At 37.7% G+C, this 25413-nt stretch overlaps 1 protein-coding gene across 4 annotated transcripts in view; it reads right to left on the bottom strand.

Annotated features, from left to right (window-relative positions):
* Positions 1-25413, bottom strand: part of SLC30A9 (solute carrier family 30 member 9) — a 54598-nt gene that overhangs the window by 5442 nt on the left and 23743 nt on the right. Inside the window, exons 7-16 of one of the 4 annotated variants that reach the window (XR_014811823.1) lie at positions 25352-25410; positions 21707-21774; positions 18509-18611; positions 15073-15128; positions 12808-13767; positions 11670-12501; positions 8702-8773; positions 8132-8239; positions 5288-5453; positions 52-181 (exon numbers count right to left, since the gene is read on the bottom strand). Coding sequence is in view for 1 of the 4 variants with exons in the window: in NM_001137632.1 (NP_001131104.1) it covers positions 52-181; positions 5288-5453; positions 8132-8239; positions 8702-8773; positions 11670-11709; positions 13632-13767; positions 15073-15128; positions 18509-18611; positions 21707-21774; positions 25352-25410 (938 nt within the window). In the remaining 3 variants the exon portion in view is untranslated. 4 annotated transcript variants of the gene reach the window in all.

Here is a 25413-nt window from a genome sequence, read left to right as displayed (position 1 = left end):
TTCTCTAACCCTTAGCTATAGAAGAAGAAATCAACAGAAATATAAACTTACTTGTAGCATTTGGTCAAAATCTTGTTTTTCCAAATATGATCTTGTAACAACTCGTCCGTCAAAATCTACTTCTGCCTTAAATCTTACTTTCCCTAATCCCAGATCTGTGGCTTTAACATCATGAATTGCCCTGCAATCAATAACAATGCATACAAATTTACATACACACACACAGTGTAATGACACACAGTCTAGAATTCCTGTCTTTTTCCAGTGATGAAAATGAACGACAGTGATGAAAATGGTTTTCAGTGTTCACCATTAAGTGCCACCTATCATTTTCCAAACAAATGTAGCTTTTTTTGCATAATGCCATTCAAAGGTGCAAACAATAAATACTATTTTATGGTAATTTATATATGTATATGTGAATTACATAGTTTGTGGATTAAAAATCAACTCTAAATTGCTCTTCAACAATGCTGTCATTTTATCTTATAATCCTTTTTTCGATAGCTTTTTGAGTCTTCACACAACTCTGTGATATACTCTACTAGAATGAGGTTAATAATACCTACCTATTGGGACTGATGTGGGGAATATGAACCAACATACATAAAATATTTAATACGGTACCAATTACAAAGCAGGCATTGATCAGAGACATTCATAAAGTAGACTAAAATGCCATCTTTACAGGTAAAACAGGCCCAGAGGGGCATAAGGGACTTGCCTAAGCTAATTCATCTAGTCAACCACAGAAGACTCACATCCAGATCTTCAAATACCCAAATCTAGCAGTCTTTCCATTACACCATTCTGCCTTCCAGAAAAGGAAGCAACTGCTCAAGTATAACGGCTTTTCAACCCTCCTGCGCTTATGCTCAGGAATTGATCTTCCCTAGAAAACTGTTGAGGACATGGATTTCCCGCCAGGTAAGCAAGCCTAAAAGAGACTACAGGTACTCTTAAAACATCTCATCCTAATTTCTGAGTGATCTTAAGCAAGTTACTAAATACTGAGTCTAAAATTCTTTATCCAGGGAGTTCCCATCACGGCTCAGTGGTTAACAAATCCGACTAGAAACCATGAGGTTGCAAGATCGATCCCTGGCCTCGCTCAATGGGTTAAGGATCTGGCATTGCCATGAGCTCTGGTGTAGGTCACAGATACAGCTCAGATCCTGCATTGCTGTGGCTCTGGTGTGGGCCGGCAGCTACAGCTCTGATTGGACCCCTAGCCTGGCAACCTCCATATGCCACAGATGTGGCAAAGACAAAAAAAATAAATAAAATTCTTTATCCATATGAATACAGATGTGTAGATGAAAATAAGAATTTATGATTTAATATTTACAAAGTTATGTGTACCCAAATTAAAAGAGAACTTGCCCAGATTGCTAAGCAGTTATATAATTTATTCACTCAAAGAAAGCATATGGGGGGTTCCCGCGGTGGCTCAGCCGGTTAAGGACCTGATGTTGTCTCTGTGAGGATGTAGGTTTCATCTCTGGTCTCACTCAGTGGGTTAAGGATCCAGCATTGCCACAAGCTGTGGCGAATCTGCGGATGCGGCTTGGATTTGGTGTTACCATGCCTGTGGCATAGGTCCCAGCTGCAGCTCTGATTCAACTGCTAGCCTGAGAAATGCCATATGTCACAGGTCCGTCCATAAAAAGATAAAAAAACAGTCTTAACAAATTATTTAAAAATCTCCTTATCTGATTAACATTTAAATGGCAGTTAATGAAAACATTCTGATATACTTTTTCCTTTTGTTTTTATACATAACTAACTACAGATAGAAACTGATAGAAAACAGCTTCTGTTACGGCTCCCAATGATCCCTCCCTCCTGTGTTCAAGCCTTTGTGCAATCTTCTCTCCTTCAGTGAGGGCTGGACCTAGTGATCTGCTCGTAAGCAAGAGAATATGGCAAAATGATGAGATGTTATTTCCAAGATTAGATGACTAATCTGTGACTTTTATCTTGTTCACACTCAATAACCATTGCTTTTTCAGTCTGTATAGTTTGATTAAGCAAGCTGTCACGCTGGAGAGTCTCATGTGGCGAGGAACGAAATCCTGTCAATAATTACTAAGCGCAGAGGCAGATCTTCCCTGGGAGATGACTCTAGTCCCAGCCAAAATCTTGACTGCAGTCTGTGAGAAAGCCTGAAGGAGAGGCCCAGGTAGACCATGCCCAGGCTCCTGACCCACAGAAGCTGTGAGGTAATAAATGCTGTTTTCAATCACTGAGTTTTCAGGGTAATTTGTCAGAGAGCAATATAGATAACTAATCCACTACTTAAAAAGCTGTATGAACTTTCTGGATTACTAACATCTATTTTTTCCAACAACTTGTTCTACATATCTTCACTCTTCCAGATAATTACAAATTTGCCACAGTGAGTCTTTCCATTTATACTTCTTTTTTTAGACTTTAATTATTTATATGCAAAATTATAACTACACATATATCTAACAGGTACCAAAATACATGAAGCAAAACCACACAGAAATCAAAGGATAAACAGGCAATTCAACAATGATAGATGGAGACATCAATGTTCTACTTTCAATAATGGATAAAACAACTGGGCAAGAAGATCAACAGGGAAATAGAAAACATGAACCAACTATAAATCAACTAAATCTAACAGACATCTATACAACACTCCATATTAATAGCAGAATATACATTCTTCTCAAGTATACATGGAACATTACCCAAGACAGATCATATGCTAGGCTGTAAAACAAACCTCAGTAAATTTAAAAGGACAGAAATAATATAAAGAATGTTCAGCAACCACAATGGAATGAAATAAGAAGTAATAAAGACATCTGAGAAACTCACAAATATGTAGAAATTAAGCAACACATTCCTAATTAACTAATGGCCAAAGAAGAAATCTAAAGTAAAATTAAATATGTATGTGTGTGTATACATATGTGTATATATATATATATATATTTTTTTTCTTTTTTTCTTTTTATGGCTGCACCTGCAGCACATGGAAGTTCTCAGGCTACGGGTCAAATCAGAACTGCAGCTGAAGCCTACGCCAGAGCCACAGCAACACCAGATCTGAGCCACATCTCTGACCTACATCATGGCTTGCAGCAACGCCGGATCCTTAACTCTGAGCAAGGCCAGGGGTCAAACCTGCATCCTCACAGAGGCTATGTTAGGTCCTTACCCCGCTGAGCCACAATGGGAACTCCTAAAAATATTTTGAAGTAAATGACACAACATACTGAACTTTATAGGATGCAATGAAAGCAGTGCTTGGAAGAAAATCTATAACTATAAAAGCCTTTATTAAAAAAGAAAATGGATAGCAAATAAAAAACTTAACATATCATCTTAAGACACTGGAAGAAGAACAAACTAAACCTGAAGCAAGCAGAAGGAAGGAAGGAAATAATATAGAGTAAAGCAAAAACTCATGAACTAGAGAAGGGAAAAAAACAGAAAATTAATTAGACCAAAAGCTAGTTCTCTAAAAAGATCAACAAAAATTGACAAATCTTTAGCTGGACTGACCAAGAAAAAAAAAAGAAAGACCACTCAAATTACCAGGATCAGATTCTGGTAATTTGAGTGGTAGTAATCAATCTTAAAGAAATAAAAAAAATTATAAAGAAATACTAGAAAGATTATAAAGAATTGTACGTCATCAAATTAGACAATTTAGAAGTAATGGACAAATTGTTAGAAAGATACAAACTACTGAAACTGACGCAAAAAGAAATCTACAATCTGAATAAACTTATTACAAGAGAAGTAATAAAGACATCTGAGAAACTCACAAAAAACTAAACACGTAAAGCCCATGTGCAGATGGCATCACTGCTGAATTCTACCAAACTTAAATGAAGAGATAATTCCAATTCTTCACAAACTTCTAAAAAGACAGAAGAGGAAACATTTCCCAACCATCCTACAAGGTCAGTATTGCCTTGATATCAAAATCAGACAGAGACATCAGAAGGAAAGTATATTAATATGGAATATCTCACATTAAGTTACTAAGCCTAATACTGATTCTAAGAATGCTTGACATCTTATCTTGACCCAGCTATATAACTACTTCTTAAGATAAACGTATAAGGCTTAGAATACAAACTAGTAATTACTTACTCATTTGTCGTATTGATTCATATATACGGGTCATTCTTAAAAGATTTAACTTAAAGATTTTAATTATAACACAAGTAAAACACATTCTTATTTTAAATTTAATATATACACATGTATAAGTAGATAGTAGAAAATTAGGATTTTCAAAGATTATTCCTTCCCCTTCACTCTGAAACTACACTGCTGGTGAAGTTCACTAAAAAGTCCTATTAGAAGACTGTATCTCTTCTGATTATCTCCTAAGTTTTCAGCTCTTTATTTTTATATCATTTAAAAATAAAGATTTTTTTTTTTTCTTTTTATGGCTGCACTTGCGGCAATAGGTAAGTTCCCAGGTTAGGCATCAAATTGGAGCTGCAGCTGCTAACCTATGCCACAGCCACAGCCACGCCAGATCTGAGCTGCACCTGTGACCTATGCCACAGCTTGCAGCAATGCTGGATCCTTAACCCACCAACCAAGGGCAGGGATTAAACCTGCATCATCATGGACACTATGTAGGATTCTTAACCCACTGAGCCGCAATGGGAACTCCCAAAGATTATAAGAAAAAACTTCCTTTTTCTTTTTGGCCACACCAGTGGCATGTGGAAATTCCCTGGGCCAGGAATCAAACCTATGCCACAGCAGCAACCGGAGCTGCTGCAGGGACAGTGCCAGGTCCTTAACCCAGTGAGCCACAGAGGAACTCCAGGAAAAACTTTTCAAATAAGCTAAATCAAGAAATCTATTTTCCAAAAAAGTATAAATTATACTCAACTTGGCAAGCATACCCCCACAAATAAAAATTTTAAGTTTCATATATTCAATTTGTAAGTATAATACAAATAGAAGGCAAATATAAATATGAAGGTTCCATATAAGTGGTTCCACACTAAAGAGGCAAATACTTTGCAAATTTCTGTTCCCATCATATCATCTAACTGTTCCTTGTTCTAAAAATTAAAGGTATACAGAAGGAAACTTAAGGAGTTTCTTAAATGCTTTCACTTGCTTTCTTGTTAAGGTTGCAGTTCTACAAAGTTAACGGATTAAAAAGTTCTGAAGGCTTAGGGATTGAAAACCTCTTTTACAAGTATTGACAAAACAAGCATTCCCATTTCTTAATACATTTTTGTAAACCTTAATAGCATCACTAGAATAAGCTGACCTTACTGACGGGTCGTTCTCCAGAAGTTCAGTAAGCCGCTGTACTTGGTCTGGCTGGATGGATCGCCCTAAGAGGGCTTCTGTGTTAGTGTAGATGAGGAATGCTGAGACCACGCCTAATAAGGTGCCCACACCCAAAGAACCTAGGCTGTCATACAGTGGGTTGCCTAAATAAAGCACATAAGAAGTCAGTAAACTAACGTTTTCTATTATTTCAATGAACTCTAGTGAGCAAAGAACCAGAATTAGCAAATCAAGGGACTTGAAATTCACTCCTCTTTCCTTTAATGACTTCCTTTTAATAGTTTTACTATACTACAAAATAAGGATGCTACAACCTGCTTCATTATCTGTTTCTTGCACCTGGTCACATGGGTGAGGGTTCAGAGCATTTTCAGATTACAGACATGAAATAAAGAGTCCATTTCTTTTCATATATCAATAGCACTCTTCCTATCCCAGGTTGACAAAATAATCATAAGATCAAAAGCTGAAAGAAATAAGCATTTGGTGTCTTATTCTTACAAAGATTCTGTGAAAGAATTAAGCCATACAAAAAATGAGTCACTCTTACCTCATCCAACCAAGAATGATACATAGCTAGTATGATTTTAGATACCAAAAAAAAGGAAGTTAATTCATTGCATCTAATGGCTACCTTAGAGCAGTGGTTCTCAAAGAGCAGTGCCTTGACCAGTAGCATCGGCATCACTTGAGAACTTGGTAGTAATGCAAAATCTCAGGCCTCACTCGAGACCTATGAAATCAGAAGTTTGGAGGTAGGGGTCTAGCATTCTGTAGCTTCCCAGTCCTTCCAAGGGTTCTGGTTCTAAAGCTTGCCTTGGTTGTTAGGGCTTTATTCTCTTCCAAAACCAATGGGAAGAGGTCATTTATCATCTATAAATGTTTACTTAAATAACAGACATCAATAAATAATAAATTTTTAATCTTTAAAACAAATTTTACACACAAGGCTTTTATAATTATAAGTCTTCTTCTTTCAAAGATCAAATGTCAATATTAAACTTGACTCTTTTTTTTGTGAAGCCTGCTGCATGTGGAAGTTCCCGGGCCAGGGACTGAACCTGTGCCACAGCAGTAACCAAAGCCACTGCAGTGACAATACCAGATCTTTAACTTGCTGAGCCATAAGAGAACTCCCTAAATTTAACTCTCTTAATGCTGATACAATATACGTTTGTGGAGTTCCTGTTGTGGCACAGTGGAAACAAATCCAACTAGGAACCATGAAGTTGAGGGTTTGATCCCTGGCCTCGCTCAGTGGGTTAAAGGATCCATTGTTGCCATGAGCTGTGGTGTAGGTCGCAGATGTGCCTCAGATCTGGTGTTGTTGTGGCTGTGGCTGGCAGCTATAGCTCCAACTGGACCCCTAGCCTGGGAACCTCCATATGCCATGAGTGTAGCCCTAAAAAGCAAAAAAAAAAAAAAATTTGTTTTACTAAATAATCTCAATTTACATTAGTTTTATTAACATTTAGTCAAAATATAACACTAAAAAGTGAACGACTTTGTACTACTGAAGTGTCAAAGTGATCCACTTGTAATCCACTATGGAGTTTGTAATTATAGGGTTCAAAATCAAATATTGCTCTTTAGAAATTGAAATTTACCTAATTATTTCTATTTTAAAATATACATCTATTAATAATTCTACAGAAATCACAGAATTACCAGCTGGAAAATACTTTATTTTTTGGCATGTTATTTAATTTAAATGAACTAATTTAACTAATTAAGTAGAAATAGGAAAATTTTTTTTGCCGCTCTCATGACACATGTAAGCTTCTGGGCCAGGGACCAAGCCTACGCCTGAGAATCACAGCAGTAACAATGCCAGGTCCTTAAACCGCTAAAGCCTTGAAGGAACTCCTAATGTGAAACTCTTAAAGCAAAAAATTTTATAAGTCTGATTAGACTTTCTGAGTTTGGTTTACATTACTGTATAAAAAAAAAATCTATTAAAAGTCAACTTATCAAGTTACACTTTCCTTAAGCATAAAATTTTGCTTAGTAATAATTTAGGTCTACAAAATGTCTAAAACGCTAAGAGAGAGAAAGAGAATCAAATATTTGGATCAAAGTGAACACTGGGGAATGCTGCTTTAGTCTTAAAATGTACATTCAAAATGAAAAAGACCTATTCATATTTCAGGCTAAATTTTTAAAGAAATACTGCAGAACTCTGGGAGTTTATTACCTAAATTGTTTTTAGTATGCTAGGACAAACAGGTAAGAATGAAAGAAGTGCCATCCCATGAGAATTCCTGAACCATTTCCATACTAAATGGTTCTTTTGTTTTAGAAAATAAAAATAAAACACCTTATCCACCTGTGCTGTACTGGCCTTCAAAACATTTAGCTAGCTACCAAAATGAGAATAAAAGCAACTAAAGAATCAAGGAAACAAGAAAGCAACAGCAGTTATTATTGGCGCTAATAGTGGAAAAAGCCAAATGGACATGAGCCACAATATATATATATAAAGTTTCCTCTCACATATTATGTTAAACCTGTAAGGTCATTAGGACAAATATCAATATCTTTATAGGTAAAGAACTTAAAGCTCTAGTTTTATAAGCTGGAAAGGTTTAGGGCACTATAGAAATACTCTATTAACAGCCTCCTTTATTTCGAACGAAGAGAAATTCCTAACTCAGAAATCTGAACACTTCTACCGTCTAATACAAACAAACGGTTAATGGGAAATACATATTTAACACTCTACTGGTTTAAAATTATTCAATGATAAAAAGGAAAATTCCCTTACATTAGAGAATTACTTAAGTAGCAAAAGTAAATCACCTGTCATTTAAGAAATATTTACCTGTCACAGAAGTAAGGCCCATACAAGTGGCTGCTATTATCACTCCCAACACTGCTGCAGTATCCTCCAATAAGATAACATTCGTACTAGGATCACGACTTTCCATTACTTAATTATTGGGGTAGAGACAAGAAAAGAAATTTTGAAATCTTAATTTGTGAAATCTTAATTTGATACTATCAGATAATAACTTTAATAATTACCCATTAAATTGATTTAATTAAAATTAAGATTAAAAATACATGAGAAACCAATTAAAAGCTCTCTTCAATATAAATATAATTTCTTGGTTTAAATGTTAAAAATATTAATATTTAAAGTCAAATTACTTTCTCAAGGTATATGAGCATACACAAAATAACGCAGTTCACATAAGTTAAACCCAAATTTAAGTACCCCTGTTCAAATTAGACTACATTTATCTTTTTAAAAGAGCTAATATATAAGTAAGAATTGCACAGGGAAGACACTGAGATACCTTATGTACCTGTCAATATGGAACAAAGCAATACCACTAGGCAATTACAAGCAAATAAAGTTGAAATAATATAAAGCTTCTAAAATACATACCATACTTGTAAAATGACATTCCTTTGGCCCGAGCACTCCTACGAAGCTCATTTATAGCAACAAGAAGTGTTGCTGAAAAAAAAAGCATTTACATCAGCAAGGAAGAAAACTCATGCCTCCAACTTTAGAGATGGCATCTCAAAAGATAAATAAATAGCCACACACTTTAATGCTGAGGAAAATAAGGAAAGGAAGAAGGAATAGTTCTATATTAAATGAGTTATTATCGGGACCCCAATTAATCATTATAATATAATGAATACTGCAGTTCCCATTGTGGCTCAGTGGAAACAAACCCAATTAGTATGCATGAAGATGCGGATTCGATCCCTGGCCTTGCTCAGTAGGTAGAGGATCCAGCATTGCCGTGAGCTGTGGTGTAGGTCACAGATGCAGCTTGGATCTGGTATTGCTGTGGCTGTGGCGTAGATTGGCTGCTATAGCTCCGACTCGACCCCTAGCCTGAGAACTTACATATGCCATACCTGCGGCCCTAAAAATGTATGTATTTAGGAAAATTTAGACTATATACTATAGCATATATTTCTAAAAATATATACTATATACTATAGCATATATTTCTAAAAATATATACTATATACTATATTCTATAGTACATATTTCTAAAAATCTATACTATATTTCTAAACCACAATAATTTTTTTATGGCAGCACCCACGGCATATGGAAGTTCCCAAGTCAGGGACTGAATCTGAGCTGCAGTTGCAGCAACACGGTATCCTGTAACCCACTGCGCCAGGCTTGGGATTGAACCTGTGTCTCAAGAGCAACCCAAGCTACTGCAGCTGGAGCCTTAACCCACTGTGCCACAGTGGGAACTCCCCAAACCACAATAATTTAATTATCGTTACCACCATACAGCCTTAGTTTATTGGACAATTACTAGTTGGCAGGCACTATACCAAGCACAATCACTTTTGACACTCTCAACCTTTTGAAGCAGGTGTTATTATCACCATTTTACAAGCCTATCAAAGATGAATGGAGGATGCATAAAAAAATGACATTTCAGAAGTAAACATAACTATGAATAAAGCAGTGAATTAGGCAGTTTCATACACGACATTAGCATGTTTCTGTCATAATACTGCTATAACTGAAACTTTAAGGAACTTTAAAATATTTGCACATGGAGTTCCCGTCACAGCTCAGCGGTTAACGAACCCGTCTAGTAGCATCCATGAGGGCACAGGTTCAATCCCTGGCCTCGCTCAGTGGGTTAAGATCTGGCATTGTCTTGAGCTGTGGTGTAGGTTGCAGACGCAGCTCAGATCCTGAGTTGCTGTGGCTCTGGCGTAGGCCAGCGGCTACAGCTCCAAATGGACCCCTAACCTGGCAACCTCTATATGCCACAGATGAGGTCCTAAAAGACATAAACAAATTAATTAAATAAAATATTTGTACATTGTAAATCAACTATAATTCAATAAAACTTTTAAAAATGGAAAAAAAAAGTTATACTGTAAAAAAAGATAGTCTTCTCTGATTAATATTACTAAAACTTTTTTTAAATTTTATCTTATGGCCTCACACGTGGCATACGGAAGTTCCCAGGGCCAGGGACTGACTCTGAGTTGTAGCTGCAACTACAGCTTAATCCTTAAGCTGATGGATCCTTAATCCATCATGCTGGGTCAGGAATCAAACCAGGGATCGACCCAAGATGCTTCAATTGGATTCTTAACCCAGTGTGCCACAGTGGGAACTCCTAAAACATTATTTTAAAAAAAAATTCAGGAGTTCCTGTCGTGGCGCAGTGGTTAACGAATCCGACTAGGAACCATGAGGTCGCGGGTTCGGTCCCTGCCCTTGCTCAGTGGGTTAACGATCCGGCGTTGCCGTGAGCTGTGGTGTAGGTTGCAGACGCGGCTCGGATCCCGCGTTGCTGTGGCTCTGGCATAGGCCGGTGGCTACAGCTCCGATTGGACCCCTAGCCTGGGAACCTCCATATGCCGCGGAAGCGGCCCAAGAGATAGCAACAACAACAACAACAACAAAAAGACAAAAAGATCAAAAAAAAAAAAAAAATTCAATATATATTATGTTTTTATACTCCATTTCGAATGTTCTGAGCATTATATGATACTCAAGAAAAAAAAAAAAAGTAGGAGTTCCTGTTGTGGCACAGTGGTAACAAACCCAACTAGTATCCATGAGGACAAGAGTTCAATCCCCAACCCCACTCAGTGGGTTAAGGATCTGGTGTGGCCTTGAGCTGTGGGTAGGTCGCTGCTGAAGCTCAGATCTGGCACTGCTGTGGCCGCGGCACAGGCCAGCAGCTGCAGCTGATTCAACCCCTAGCCTGGGAACTTCCACAGGCTGCAAGTGTGGCCCTAAAAAGGAAAAAAAAAATAGCTTTTCCAAACTTGCCCTGTCCATTACGAACAACCATAGTACATTACATTCAGAGCTTTCTCCCTTAAAGGAGGTAAAACTTATATTGTTATTTCCAGTTTTCTTTTCTTTTCTTTTTTTTTGGCCCTACCTGCAGCAAGGAGAAGTTCCTAGACCCAAAACCAAACCTGCACTACAGCAGTGACAACACTAGATCTTTAACCCACTGAACCACACAGGAACTCCTCCACAATTTTCTTTAATCAGTAGAACTTAGCAGCAATTTTAAAAATGGACTGTTGAATATATATTAATTAAGAATAGAGAGGAGTTCCCATCATAGCTCAGTGGTTAACAAACCCAACTAGTATCCATGAGGGTGAGGGTTCAATCCCTGTCCTCGCTCAGTGGGTTGAGGATCCAGTATTGCTGTGAGCTGTGGTGTAGGTCACAGATGCGGCTCAGATCCAGCGTTACTGTGGCTATGGCGTAGGCCGGAAGTTGTAGCTCTTTCAACCCCTAGCCTGGGAAACTCCATATGCTGAGTGTGCGGCCCTAAATACACAAAAGACAAATAAATAAATAAATAAAGAGATAGTGTGACAGGTCATACCTCCTTCAGATACCAATGATCCCGCTAAAATACAATATGCCTAGAAAATATTAAAATAAAGCTTAAGTTAATATTTCACTAAAGAATTACAACAGTTCATGCATGAAGTCTTTATGCTTAAAATTGAAACATAATTCAAATCCTAGTCATATAAAGATTTTGATGAGAAACAGCTAAAATGAAGACAATGAAATAGTATCTTCATAAGAAGAGACAAAAGTTAAAAATCTGATGGCCATCTCATTTTTTTCATACTTGGAAGAGTAATATACACACACATACACACACAGAATGTTATACCATGACATAAGTTAAATTTATGGTATAAAAGAATAATTACTTAATTATTAAAAAAATATTCTTTGAACTTCGAAATGAACACAAGTACTTGAAATCTAGGGTTGTGGACACCAGATGCAATAAGATCCACAACCATACCCAGTAACTTCCAGATTTTGTTTGTATGCCCAGTACCAAGAGAATCCTTTATCAGCCCTGATTCAGAAAGATAAGCACTTATAAACAGTAATAAGTTTGGGGGAGGACAATAACATCACTTTCCTTACACTCTTGAATAAAATAAAGATACCAAGAATAGCTTTAATCCAATATATACAGAAAGAATTAACGTAATTTTCTAAAAAATTTTAAATGAAGTTCAAACATCTATAGAATTTTCAACATTACCATTTTAGAGCTCTAGGCTTCCCTGAAATAGAGGTTTAAATTTTTTAAACTCAGCCTAACACTCTTCTAACCCTGTTGAGGAAACTAAGATTGCCCAAGGCTATGTGAGTTGCCTGAGCAGACAGAAATGATATCAGAGTAAGAACTACAATACAGGAGTTCCCGTCGTGGCACAGTGGTTAATGAATCCGACTAGGAACCATGAGGTGGCGGGTTCGGTCCCTGCCCTTGCTCAGTGGGTTAACGATCCGGCGTTGCCGTGAGCTGTGGTGTAGGTTGCAGACGCGGCTTGGATCCCGCGTTGCTGTGGCTCTGGCGTAGGCCGGTGGCTACAGCTCCGATTCAACCCCTAGCCTGGGAACCTCCATATGCCGCGGGAGCGGCCCAAGAAATAGCAACAACAACAACAACAACAACAACAACAAAAGATAAAAAAAAAAAAAAAAAGAACTACAATACAGGCTTTCCTATCTCAACTGTAGGCCTTTCCACTGAATCTTTCTGGCAACACCAGCAGAAATAGTCTGGAACTACACCATGAGATACAGAAGCTGACAGGGGTGCCACACGACCAATCTGCCCTTGTCAAGGGAGCTACACTCAGCTGCCAAGCAGGGTCATCTCCAGGAAGTTCCCATGAGAGAAAAAAAGACAGCTTTAAGTATTGCAGAGGCAGAGGAAACCAATGCAAGATGGCAGTGGTGCCAGTGAAGCAGTACTTTCTGTCCCTCATCTCTACCATCAATGCTGCCAATGCTCCTACGACCTAGGGAGTTGGAGAGAAGAACAGAAGCCCTTAGGTAAAAAAATATAGAGGCACCAAGCCCGTATTCCTGCAGTGTAGGCTTCCTACCACAATGAGGGAAAGGAGAAGCTTTAACTTTAAATGCTATTCTCACATAGGACTATTACAAGGGAACAGATATTTTAACCATTGATAGGAGATTATTCTTGGGACTAAAAGTGAACAGAGGTCGTCTTGCTTTTCAAGAGTAACTGCAGAAATTAACAGAACTGCCCAAGATTTTAACCAAGGAAGTAGTACTTAATGATTGTACCTACAGAGATGCTTTTGCTCAACATCACTGAAACATATGGATTTAGAGGTCATGTCCAATTACATGCTAAAAAACACAACTACAGATACATAACCCTGTATGACAGTCAAGAAGATATATTTAGTCCCATTCTTTAACATTAATATGACAAAGACATTCTACTATACTTAATCACTATTTCTTATGACTTCAAAACCGAGTGGAGGAGGGAGATTACCCATAGAAGAGATTCTATTGGTTGAGGATTAAGCAATCCCATGATTCCATGGTACCAAGATAATCCTGCACCCATCATGAAAATACCAACACCACTAATTAGTGAAGCAATATAGCGCATATTCGAAAATCCATACCTGAAAAATAAAAAAGATAATACAGTTTACAAGAAATACAAATTTCCTTCAAAATACAAGTTTAATAGGTCAATGAAAAAGAAAACAAAAACATTATTACATCAACATCCTGAAAATATCTTAAGAAATCTGCACGACCTAAAATGTTTTAATTTTACCCTGTTTTTAAATTATTAGTATATAAAAGTGACGAAGAAAAAATTTTTCTTGACAAAGTAAAATGCTGTAATGATGTGTAATTAGCAAGCTAGGAAGCTAGCTATTCTCTATACGAGCTTATTGATAGTTACAGGATATTCAAAATATTATGTTTATAAAAAAAAAAGGAGTGTCTGGTTTTCAAGTAAAGAATGGCATTTATATAAAGCACAGAGGCAGACTCCTTTACAGAAATAAAAGCGCATTTTTTTGCCTTATGATTTGATTGCTCAAATTGTTACTAAAGCTTGTTTAAAAAACATGTAGAATTCAAAAATTTCACCTGAGTATGACAGTATAAGCAACAGAAAAAAAACTTGTAACAAATAACTAGTATGACTCCAAATAATATATTCTAAAGAGTATACTCATTTTACAAGTAATTTTGAAATATTAACAGAATACTATTTCCATATCACAACGGGGGTTAAAATACATTAAACATGGATTTAACCGAAATTTTAGATTTTAAATTGAGTGACCTATTAGTCCAAATGTGGAATATATACATTTCCTTTGACCAAATAAAATAGAACCCTGGAGTTCTCATCGTGGCCCGTGGAAACAAATCCGACTAGGAACCATGAAGTTGCGGGTTCGATCCGTGGCCTCACTCAGTGGGTTAAGGATCCGGCATTGCCATGAGCTGTGGTGTAGGTCGCAGACACAGCTTGGATCTGGTGTTGCTGTGGCTGTGGCATAGGCCAGTGGCTACAGCTCCGATTCGACCCCTAGCCTGGGAACCTCCATATGCTGTGGGTGCGGGCCTAAAATGACAAAAGAAAAAAAATAAAAATGAAACAAAAAAAAATTTTTAAAAACCCAGAACGCTAAGATTAATATATTTGCTTTGTTATTAAGTATCAAACACGAAGAGGACAAGATCTCTATGCTATGTTGCAAAGCATGAAGTAATTTGAACTCCATTTTCAAATTATATCTTGAATTTACTTTGACATAGCAGTGGGTCCTACATTTTAGAGACTACAGTGGAAGAAATGACCAAATCTTCAACACAAAACTGCAGGTATATAAACTGAGGAGATTTCAATAATTTAATGATTTGCCGCCAAAATAAAGAAAACAAAATAAAGACAATATCCTTACGGATGAGTAGGATCTGGTGTTTGAACAGACTTACTGATGCCCAATGCTAGTAAGCCCTATGGAGGAAAAAAAAGTAAATAATCATTAGCAAGATGGGGAGTATAATGAGGTAAAGCCAACCTGGAGGGCACAATCTGACAAGGACAAAGAAATACTTTTTTTTTTTTTTTTTTGTCTTTTTGGCCTTTTATGGCCACACCCACGCACATGGAGATTCCCAGGATAGGGGTCCAATCAGAGCTGCAGCTGCCGGCCTACACCATAGCACAGCAACGCCAGATCCGAGCCACGTAAGCAGCCTATACCACAGCTCACGGCAACGCCAGATCCTTAACCCATTGAGCAAGGCCAGGGATCGAACCCGCGACCTCATGGTTCCTAGTCGGAATCGTCTCCGCTGCATCAGGACAGGAACGCCACAAAGAAATAGTTAACATGCACATGTCTAATAGCTCGGCAATTCTCATTTCCACTACTTAGCACAGAGAAAGAAAGATGAACTGAAAGGGGTTCAAAGCAACATTGCTTATAAAGATGAAATATGGGGAAGCAACCTAAAACTCTTCAATGAGGAGTGCCAAAATAAATGATGGTATAACCAAACCATAAATTACTTGTACGACATTAAAAAATGGAGCTGAGATAGAACTCTGTACTATCATGTTATAAATGACATATAATGTAGAGCACAGGAAAAGGTCTGAAAGAAATTACATTTAACCATTTTTATACTTCTAAGGGAAAGAAGTAGGGTAAGGGTGGTCTGTAATACCTGATTTCTACAGGAAGAATAACTTGTATAACTGTAAGTTTTAAAGAATACAAGTTGTGGAGTTCCTGTGTTGGCTCAGTGGGCTAAGAACCTGGCTAGTGTCCATGAGGCTGCAGGTTCGATCCATGGCCTTGCTCAGTGGGTTAAGGATCCAGCAATGCCACAAGCTGTTGAGTAGGTCACAGACATGGCTCAGATATGGCACTGCTATGGCTGTGGTGTAGGCTGGCAGCTGCACCTCCAATTTGATTCCTAGCCCGGGAAATTCCATATGCCACAGGTGAGGCCCTAAAAAAAAAAAAATATTACAGAGTACAAGTTGTGTATAGATACACTTAATTTCTCGTGAAACTGGAAAACCATGCACATGAAGTATACACAACACTGTATATACAGCAGTGACTATGTGGGTGTGGAAGGAGGGAACAAAGATGGACGACTTCTTGGTTGCCTAATAATTTTGTATATTGCTAGATTCAATTTGATTATATCCGAAAAATTTTTGCATCTATGCCCATGAGAGACACTGGTCTGAATTTTTTTTCTTGTAATATCTTTAAAGTTTTGGTATCAGAGTTATACCAGCCTTATTATAGGAGTTGAAAGTGTTCCTTCTCTACATCTGGAAGTCTGTATACTACTGGTATTATTTCTTCCTTAAATGTTTGATAGAATTCTTTTGATAATGTCCCACAGGTCACTTAGGCTCCCTTCATTTTTTTTAGGTATTGTTTTTTTTCACTCTAGTTTCAGTATGAATGTTTTCTACTGCCATATATTTGAGTTCACTGATCATTTTTTCTGTAATGTCTAATCTACTATTAATTCGATATAGTACATTTCTAATATCAGATATATTTTTCAGCTCTAAAAGTTCCACCTGGTTCTTTTTTGTATCTTCCATTTCTCTTCTCATTAGGTTCCTACTTTCCTTTCAATACAGGAACATAGTTGTAACAGCCATTTGATATCTTTAACATCCTTGTCTGCTAATTCTATCCTACGACAACTGAATTTGTTTCTACTGATTAATTTTTCTCCTGGTTGTTAGTCAAATTTTCTGCTTCTTGATTGTCTGATAATTTTTTTTTTTAAATGCCTGCACTGGAGTTCCCGTTGTGGCCAACCATTCGTTGGTTAACGAATCCAACTAGGAACCATGAGGTTGCGGGTTTGATCCCTGGCCTCGCTCAGTGGATTAAGGATCCAGTGTTGCCATGAGCTATGGTGTAGGTCACAGACTCAGTTTGGATCCTGCATTGCTGTAGCTGTAGTGTAGGCTGGCAGCTGCAGCTCCAACTGGATTACCAGCCTGGGAACTTCCATATGCCACAGGTGTGGCTCTAAAAAGCAAAAAAAAAAAAAAAAAAAAAAAAAAAAAAAAATTGTCTTCAATGATTTAAATACCAACTAGTACTAAAATTAATAATATGTACATATTTCCTTGCCCATATGTACAGATATTTTTGCGTTTCAATTTTCTTATGTTCATATAAGCTTTCGACAAAATAAGTATATATCTCCCACTCCCCCTCTCCTTCAACATGACTGACTAGCCAAATATCATACAGAGTAGTTAATAAATATTTACTGAATATAAAAATTTAACTCAAGAGAATGATTGTTAGTACTAATAGCAAATGCCTGTATTCTTTCCTTCTTTTCACAACAGGTTTTAATACATCTGACAGCGAGTTACATGAGTTCTCAGGTTTAACTGTTACTTAAGATTGCTCTCCCTGCTCTTTACCATTTCATTATTACTTTTGTCTTAAATAGTCTTATTGTATCTGTGTCTTTTACTACAAGTTCTCCCAAATCTGTTCTTATATAAAACACTATAAAAAATACTTGAGATTTTCTCTTAATAGACCACATTCTTCAGTATGTTAAATAATATACAAGTAGAGACTTTGTGTTCTTAAAAATGGCTTAGACTTGCAGTATTCAAAATCTGGATTAAAGGGAGGTTTAATAAAGTATTTTAATTTTATAAAAGTCGCTTTTCAATTTTCAAATCCAAGGAAAAAATCAAAATACCAGTCTAGTGTGAAAATCATTTTAATTCATCAATTGCATGTGACTATTTTATATCTTTATTCAAAACACTTAAATCTACTGACTCTTGGAGTTCCTGTCATGGCTCAGGGGAAACAAATCTGACTAGTACCCATGGGGATGTGGGTTCGATCCCTGGTCTCGCTCAGTGGGTTAAGGATCAGGTGCTGCTGTGGGCTGTGGTGTAGGCCAGCAGCTATAGCTCCGATTGGACCCCTAGCCTAGCCTGGGAATCTCTGCATGCCAAGAGTGCGGCCCTAAAAAGACAAAAAAAAAAAAAATCTACTGGCTCTTACAGTTAAAAGAACTCATATTCACAGACCAAACCTCTACCTAATATAAGAATCTCTTCTGCAAAAACTTCTGCCCAAACACCTAGTGACTGATCTCATATTTCATTGCTAAAAAATTTTAAGCATAACAACCTCCTTTCAAATACTATGATCGTATGTCTATGTACATCATCATTCAAAAGTAAAACAACTTTCATTTTCTTCTACAACCCAACTACAGGAATCATTTAGTTTTTAAATATGTCAACTTTTAGACTAAAGCCTCAAAAAAACACTATGTTAAATTAATAAGAAAGAAGATTTTACACCTCACCTGATTACAAGTATCAGATAAAGAATGTATAGCTTCTGAGAACATACTTGCTGAACCTGTATAAATCCAGGCAAGAAATTTGAAGAAGCAGTTTAATCCATTGCTAGGAGAGAAAGAGAATATAATTCAGCATGGGTTTAGATAACAATTTCTACCAAAAGCTTATTTAATTGATACCACACAGACACACACAGACACACACACACATACACACACCACACACTAGATTCTGTTCAAAGTAAATTAAAAAGAATCTCTAACCTTTAATACTTAGTATATTTTAGACAACAAGAATACAAATTTGAATAATACAGATTATGGTTTCATTAAATATTTAAATGAAGAAGCATGATATGCGTAAGAAAATTACTCTAGTACATTTTGAGAACTGATGAGAAAAAAGGGTGTTCTACATTTGGACAAAATGGAATTATAAAGGCAATTATGTGTAATTAATCTTACGTAAGTAAAGGAGTATCTGCACTTGACACTGTTCAGTAGGCTAGTGTCGAAAGCAAGACACTGGTGAAGGCTGGTTTATTTAAGTAGGCAGACGACAGAGGTGAAGACAAAGCTAGACCAAGTAATCTGTATCATATCAGAAGACCATGCCATGCTAAAATAAACATGCGGCCGTGCTCAAATTCCATAGTAATGACTAGTACACTTTACCTCGGGCACTATACCATGTTTTATTATACCTCTATTACACAAATATTAACATCCTCATTTTGTAAATGAGGAAACTGTACATCCCCTTCCAGCTACCCTATTCTCCTCTCATCCATGTCAGATAATTTCTGGAAAGAATTACGTCTGCTCTTGCTGTTTTCCTCACTTTGCACTCATTCAGTTTTCAATCCGCTAAACAATGGCTTCTGCCTCTAACACCTTATTAGACTGTTCTTATCAATACCACCAGCTGCTTCTTACCATTAAAAGGCTGAAAACATTTTACTATTTTCCTTAATCTCAGAAGCATTTGCCAGTATTTTCTTAAAACGTTGCGTTCCTTAATTTCCATGACAGCTAGTTTTCTTCCTACTTTTGTCTTTACAGTCTCCGCTAAGTCACGATGGGAACTCCTTCCACTCGTTTCTTAAATGTTAGTATCCTTCGAGGATTTTCTAGAGAGCTTTACCTTTCTCATACACTATATATACATTCTCCAGGTGATCCTAACTACTTCTATGGCTTTAATTATCATCTATATACTAATAACACTTGATTCAACAGCTCTAATCCAGATCACCCTCCAGAGATTCAGACCAATATATGTTAATGATAATAATTATTAAGTACATATTATGTACCAGGCACTAGGCTAAGCATTTTTATATATTACATAAATTCCTTTGATGAAAAAAGCTTTCATTGCTAATCCAGCTTTACTGATGAAAAGAAGTAACTCTGTTGACCTACCCCACTTGGGTGCCCAATAAATAACTCACCCACCCTATCCACTTGACCTGCCAATGTTCCTTCTCCCAGTGATGGTGCAGTATCTATACAATTGTCCTAACCAGAAACCTAGCACCATCACTGGTCATACTTAAACACTTTTTGAACCTAACTATGTCTCTTCAATCCTTAGATAAAAATTATGTATTAAACCTTTGTCTTTGCAGATTATATCAAAATTCTTGAAACAGGTAATATGTATATTTTAGAAATAAAAGAACTAATGAATTATTGAATTAATGCTCTTAAACATCCTAAAATAGATTACTCAGTACAATAGATAAAAGTTAAACAAAATGATAGGAATCAATTTGACAGAAGAGAAAAAAAAGAGCAAAAGCATCAATTATGTTCTACCAAAGTTAAGTGGGAGAAAAACAGGAGTGCAGATACTCTTCAGTAGTTATAACTGAGGTTTAGTCACTCTAAAAATAACTTTGGCCAATTCACTTTTTTTTTTGTTTTGTTTAGGGCTGCACCTGCGGCGCATGGAGGTTCCCAGGCTAGGGGTCAAATCAAAGCTGTAGCCGCTGGCTACACCACAGCCACAGCAATGCCAGATCTGAGCCAAGTCAGCAACCTACACCACAGCTCACGGCAATGCCGGATCCTTAACCCACTAAGCAAGGCCAGGAATTGAACCTGCTTCCTCATGGATGCTAGTCAGATTCGTTAACCCTGAGCCATGATGGGAACTCCTGCCAATTCAACATTTAAAAAAATACTTCTAGAAGTTCCTATCATGGCTCAATGGTTAATGAAACCGACTAGCATCCATGAGGTCATGGGTTCAATTCCCTGGCCTCGCTCAGTGGGTTAAGGATTCGGTATTGCCATGAGTTGTGGTGTAGGTCACAGGTGCAGCCTGGATCACGCGTTGCTGTTGCTGTTGCTGTGGCTGTGGTATAGGGTGGAGGCTACAGCTCTGATTGGACCCCTAGACTGGGAACCTCCATGTACCATGGATGCAGCCCTAAAAAAAAAAAAGATAAAAAATATTTCTATAAACATCAATGAAACAAGAATTTTTCAGATAGCAACTATTCCTAGATCTTAACCTCATAAACAAAAGTGACACACACAGCACAAGCATGGTCATCTATGTGAACTCTTTCTCTATCACTTTAAAGTATAACTCCCCTATCATTTTATTTTTTATTAAAAAAATTTTTTTTTTTTTGCTTCTTAGGGCCATACTTGCTGCATATGGAAGTTCCCAAGCTAGGGGTCAAATCAGAGCTACAGCTGTCGGCCTATACCACAGCCACAGCAATGCAGGATCCGAGCCACATCTGTGACCTACACCACAGCTCATGGCAACACTAGATCCTTAACCCACTGAGCGAGGCCAGGGATCGAACCTGCAACCTCATGGATACTAGTCAGATTCGTTTCTGCCATGTCACAATGGGAACTCCTCCCCTATCACTTTAAAATAATAAAGACTTATTTGGAGTTCCTGCTGTGGTACAGTGGGTTAAGGAGCTGGTGTTGTTGCAACTGTGGTGTAGGTCACAGCTGCAGCTAGGATGCAAACCCTGGCCTGGGAACTTTCATATGCTGCCAGTGTGCACATTAAAAAAAAAAAAAAAAAAAAAAAAAAGACATTTAACTTCCTCCAAAAACAATATAAACTTCTAACTGTCTAGATGCCAAATAATAAATTTATACATGCAAGGATATACACATTACAAATAGTATACTTCCATTTTAAAAGGCTTATTTTTCTGTACTTACATGCAAATGGCAACAATCACCACTTTTCCTGGCCCCTTAAAAAAAATTGATGTCGCTCGAGAGCGTGGCTGTAAAAAACAAACAAACAGAAAAATCTGTAACATTTCCCAGAGAAGCATTATGATGCTTATAAGTAATTCTAAAACACCAGGAAATATCTCCTCTATCAATACTTCTAAACTAGATTTATCTAATTCTTTTTCTCTAGAATTTTCTCTTTAAAATGGAAATTGAAAGAACATGTGGGTCATTTTCTAGAACCTTGTTTTATTTCCCTTTAATTCATTTCCTGTCTACTTCTGAAAAAATTCTGAGTTGGTTACACAAAAACCAGAAATAAAGTAATTAATATGTAATGAACTGAAATCAATATACTCTAAACTATTTCCATTTCTTGAGCAATTCTTTACTTTTATTAAACAAGGAACAGCCAAGTGGTAACAATGTGTTTAATTCCAAAACAGACCAAAACAAACAGAAATCAAACACATAGAGAAACATATCCAGGAAAAATATTTTTCTTCAGTTAAATGTTCTTTTGCCACTCCTTGAATTTATACTTTCTATGTTGCTTCTCCTGCTCCTTCCTCTCCCTGGAGTGCCATCATCTTCCACTGCAACCTGCCCAAGCTTTACTATTTTTTTCCATATCTGGCCAAGTGTTACCCTTCGATATAAAGCTTTCCTTGGTTCCCCCCAGGGAATAAATGCTCACTCTGATACACATTTATTATCACATTCTCCTATTAAAACACATCCTATATTCTGTCTTATGCCATTTATTCAAGAAATGGTTATTATGGACCAGTTCTAGATGTGGGGGCACAAGAGTGAACAAGCGTTCCTGCCTTCACAGATCTCACTGTTTACTACAGGAAGATAGAGAATAAATCCATAATATTTAGTAGTGATAAATATAATAAAGAAACTAAAACAGAACTGCAAGAACAGTGGGGAGTGGGGTATATGGTGGAAAGGGTTATTTTAGTTAGAATAGTGAGGGAAAGAAGCTCAATGAAGAGAAGGAGACAACCATGAAAAAACTGGAAGGTTTCAGGCAGAGCATACAGCACACTCAGAGATTCTGAAACAGAAATAAGTTTCATATGTAGAAAGGACAAAAATAAGGCCAGTGTGGCTAACACACAGACAGCAGGGAAATGATAGGAGTTGAGGCCACAGGAGGAGGCAGAGGCCATATCCCAACAGGACTTTGTACACTATGGTAAGAAGGGTGAATCTTTTTTTATTTTTTAATTAAACTATGGTTGATTTACAATGTTGTACCAATTTTTGTTGTACAACAAAGTACCCAGTTATATATGCATTCCTTTTCTAATATTATCTTCCATCACAGTCTATTCCAGGAAATTAGAAATAGTTCCCTGTGCTGTACAGTAGGACCTCATTGCTTATCTATTCTAAATGTAATAGTTTGCATCTACTAACCCCAAACTCCCAGTCCATCCTACACTGTCTCCCCTCCCACTTGGCAACCACAAGACTGTTCTCTATGTCTGTGAGTCTGTTTCTGTTTTGTAGATAGGTTCATTTGTGCCATATTTTAGATTCCACATATAAGTGATGTCATATGGTATTTAGCTTTCTCTTTCTGACTTATTTCCCTTAGTATAAGAAACTCTAGGAGTTCCCGTTGTGGCCCAGCAGAAATGAATCCGACTAGGAACCATGAGGCTTTGGGTTCGATCCCTGGCCTTGCTCAGTGGGTTAAAGATCTGGTGTTGCCGTGAGCTGTGGTATAGGTCCCAGCTGCAGCTCGGATCTGGCGTTGCTGTGGCTCTGGCATAGGCTGGCTGCAACAACTCCGATTAGACCCCTAGCCTGGGAACCTCCATGTGCCACGGGTGCAGCCCTAAAAAGACAAAAAACAAAAAAAAAAGAAACTCTAGTTGCATCTATGTTGCTAGAATTGCAAAACGGCACCACTGGATGATTTTAAACAGATGCTTAATACAGTCTGATTTATGTTTTTAAAAGATATAGTTTATGATGTAGAGAATAAATTATGGGGGCAAAAGCAAAACAAGAGAGATCAATTTGGGGGATAAGAGATGGTGATGGTTTAGAGTAAGGTTAAAATAAAGGCCATGATGAGAAACAGTCATACTTGGTATCTATTTTGGAGAAAATGCCAATGGGTCCTGCCAACAGATTTAAATATAGAAGAACCTATAATGAATGTCTGACAATTAAAGGCCAGGTTAAAAAAGCAGGATCTTTTGCAAAAGAGAAAGAAGAGGAGACAGAACCAATGAAGAGGAAAGCCAGGAGAAAGGGTGTCTTGGCTTCTAGAAAGTAAGGAATCCCAAGGAACATGAATACTTATGGGCACGTCAGCACTTCATCCTCACTTCTCTAACTTCCACAAAGAGGGAATTTTCCCCCCAAATTGTCAGCCTCTTGCACATAACCCTCCCCCCACTCCCTACCAGTGCCCCGGAGGATGACTAAGTTTATTGAGGGAACAAAACTGGTAAACTGGGGAGAGAATGTGGGCATGCTTAGCTCCCTCCTTTATTCTAGAATTTGGTGCACATTCCCTTCTATTCTTCCATGGCTCTGTATTTGGGAAAGAAGGGTAGAGCTGGCTACAACTATCTAAATAAGGATAGTCTTTAAAGGAGTTCTGTAGTGGCGAAGTGCAAGCAAATCCAACTAGTATCCATGAAGATGCAGGTTTGATCCCTGGCTTTGCTCAGTGGGTCAGGGATCTGGTGTTTGCTCTGAGCTAAGGTGTAGGTCACAGACTCGGCTCAGATCCCACGTTGCTGTGAATGTGGTATAGGCCAGCAGCTACAGCTCCGATTAGACTCCTAGCCTGGGAACCTCCATATGCCACGGGTGTGGCCCTAGAAAAGACAAAAAAAAAAAATATTTTGGACGCCACAAATGAAACTTTCTACAGAAAAGAAAATCATGGACTTGGAGAATAGACTTGTGGTTGCCAAGGGGGAGGGGGAGGGAGTGTGATGGATGGGGAGCTTGGGGTTAATAGATGCAGACTATTGCCTTTGGAATGGATTAGCCATGAGATCCTGCTGTGTAGCACTGGGAACTATGTCTGGTCACTTATGATGGAGCATGATAATGTGAGAAAAAAGAATATATATATGTATGTGTAATTGGGTCACCATGCTGTACAGTAGAAAATCGACAGAACACTGTAAACCAGCTATAATGGAAAAAAAAAATCATTATTAAAAAAAAATAGTGGAGTTCCCGTCGTGGCGCAGTGGTTAACGAATCCGACTAGGAACCATGAGGTCGCGGGTTCGGTCCCTGCCCTTGTTCAGTGGGTTAACGATCCGGCGTTGCCGTGAGCTGTGGTGTAGGTTGCAGACACGGCTCGGATCCCGCGTTGCTGTGGCTCTGGCGTAGGTCGGTGGCTGCAGCTCCGATTGGACCCCTAGCCTGGGGACCTCCATATGCCGCGGAAGCGGCCCAAGAGATAGCAACAACAACAGCAACAAAACAACAACAACAAAAGACAAAAAGACAAAAAAAAAAAAATAGTATCTTGGAATCAGATTATAGACATGCTGGACACTGACAATGGACTGATACTAGGATTTTGCTCCACAACACATACATACATACATAACATTAACAGAAAGATATTCTTACCTTAGTATTTCCCAGAAAGTCTCTGTATTCTCTCAATATTTTTTGGTTTCGAAATAACCCTA

This window comes from Sus scrofa, chromosome 8, assembly GCF_054392235.1.
Source record: "Sus scrofa isolate SSC_HxYL_T2T_F1_AM1 chromosome 8, Sscrofa_HxYL_maternal_Yorkshire_Landrace_v2.0, whole genome shotgun sequence".
Classification (NCBI taxonomy): Eukaryota; Metazoa; Chordata; class Mammalia; order Artiodactyla; family Suidae; genus Sus; species Sus scrofa.
This window is presented reverse-complemented; position numbering and strand designations above follow the sequence as displayed.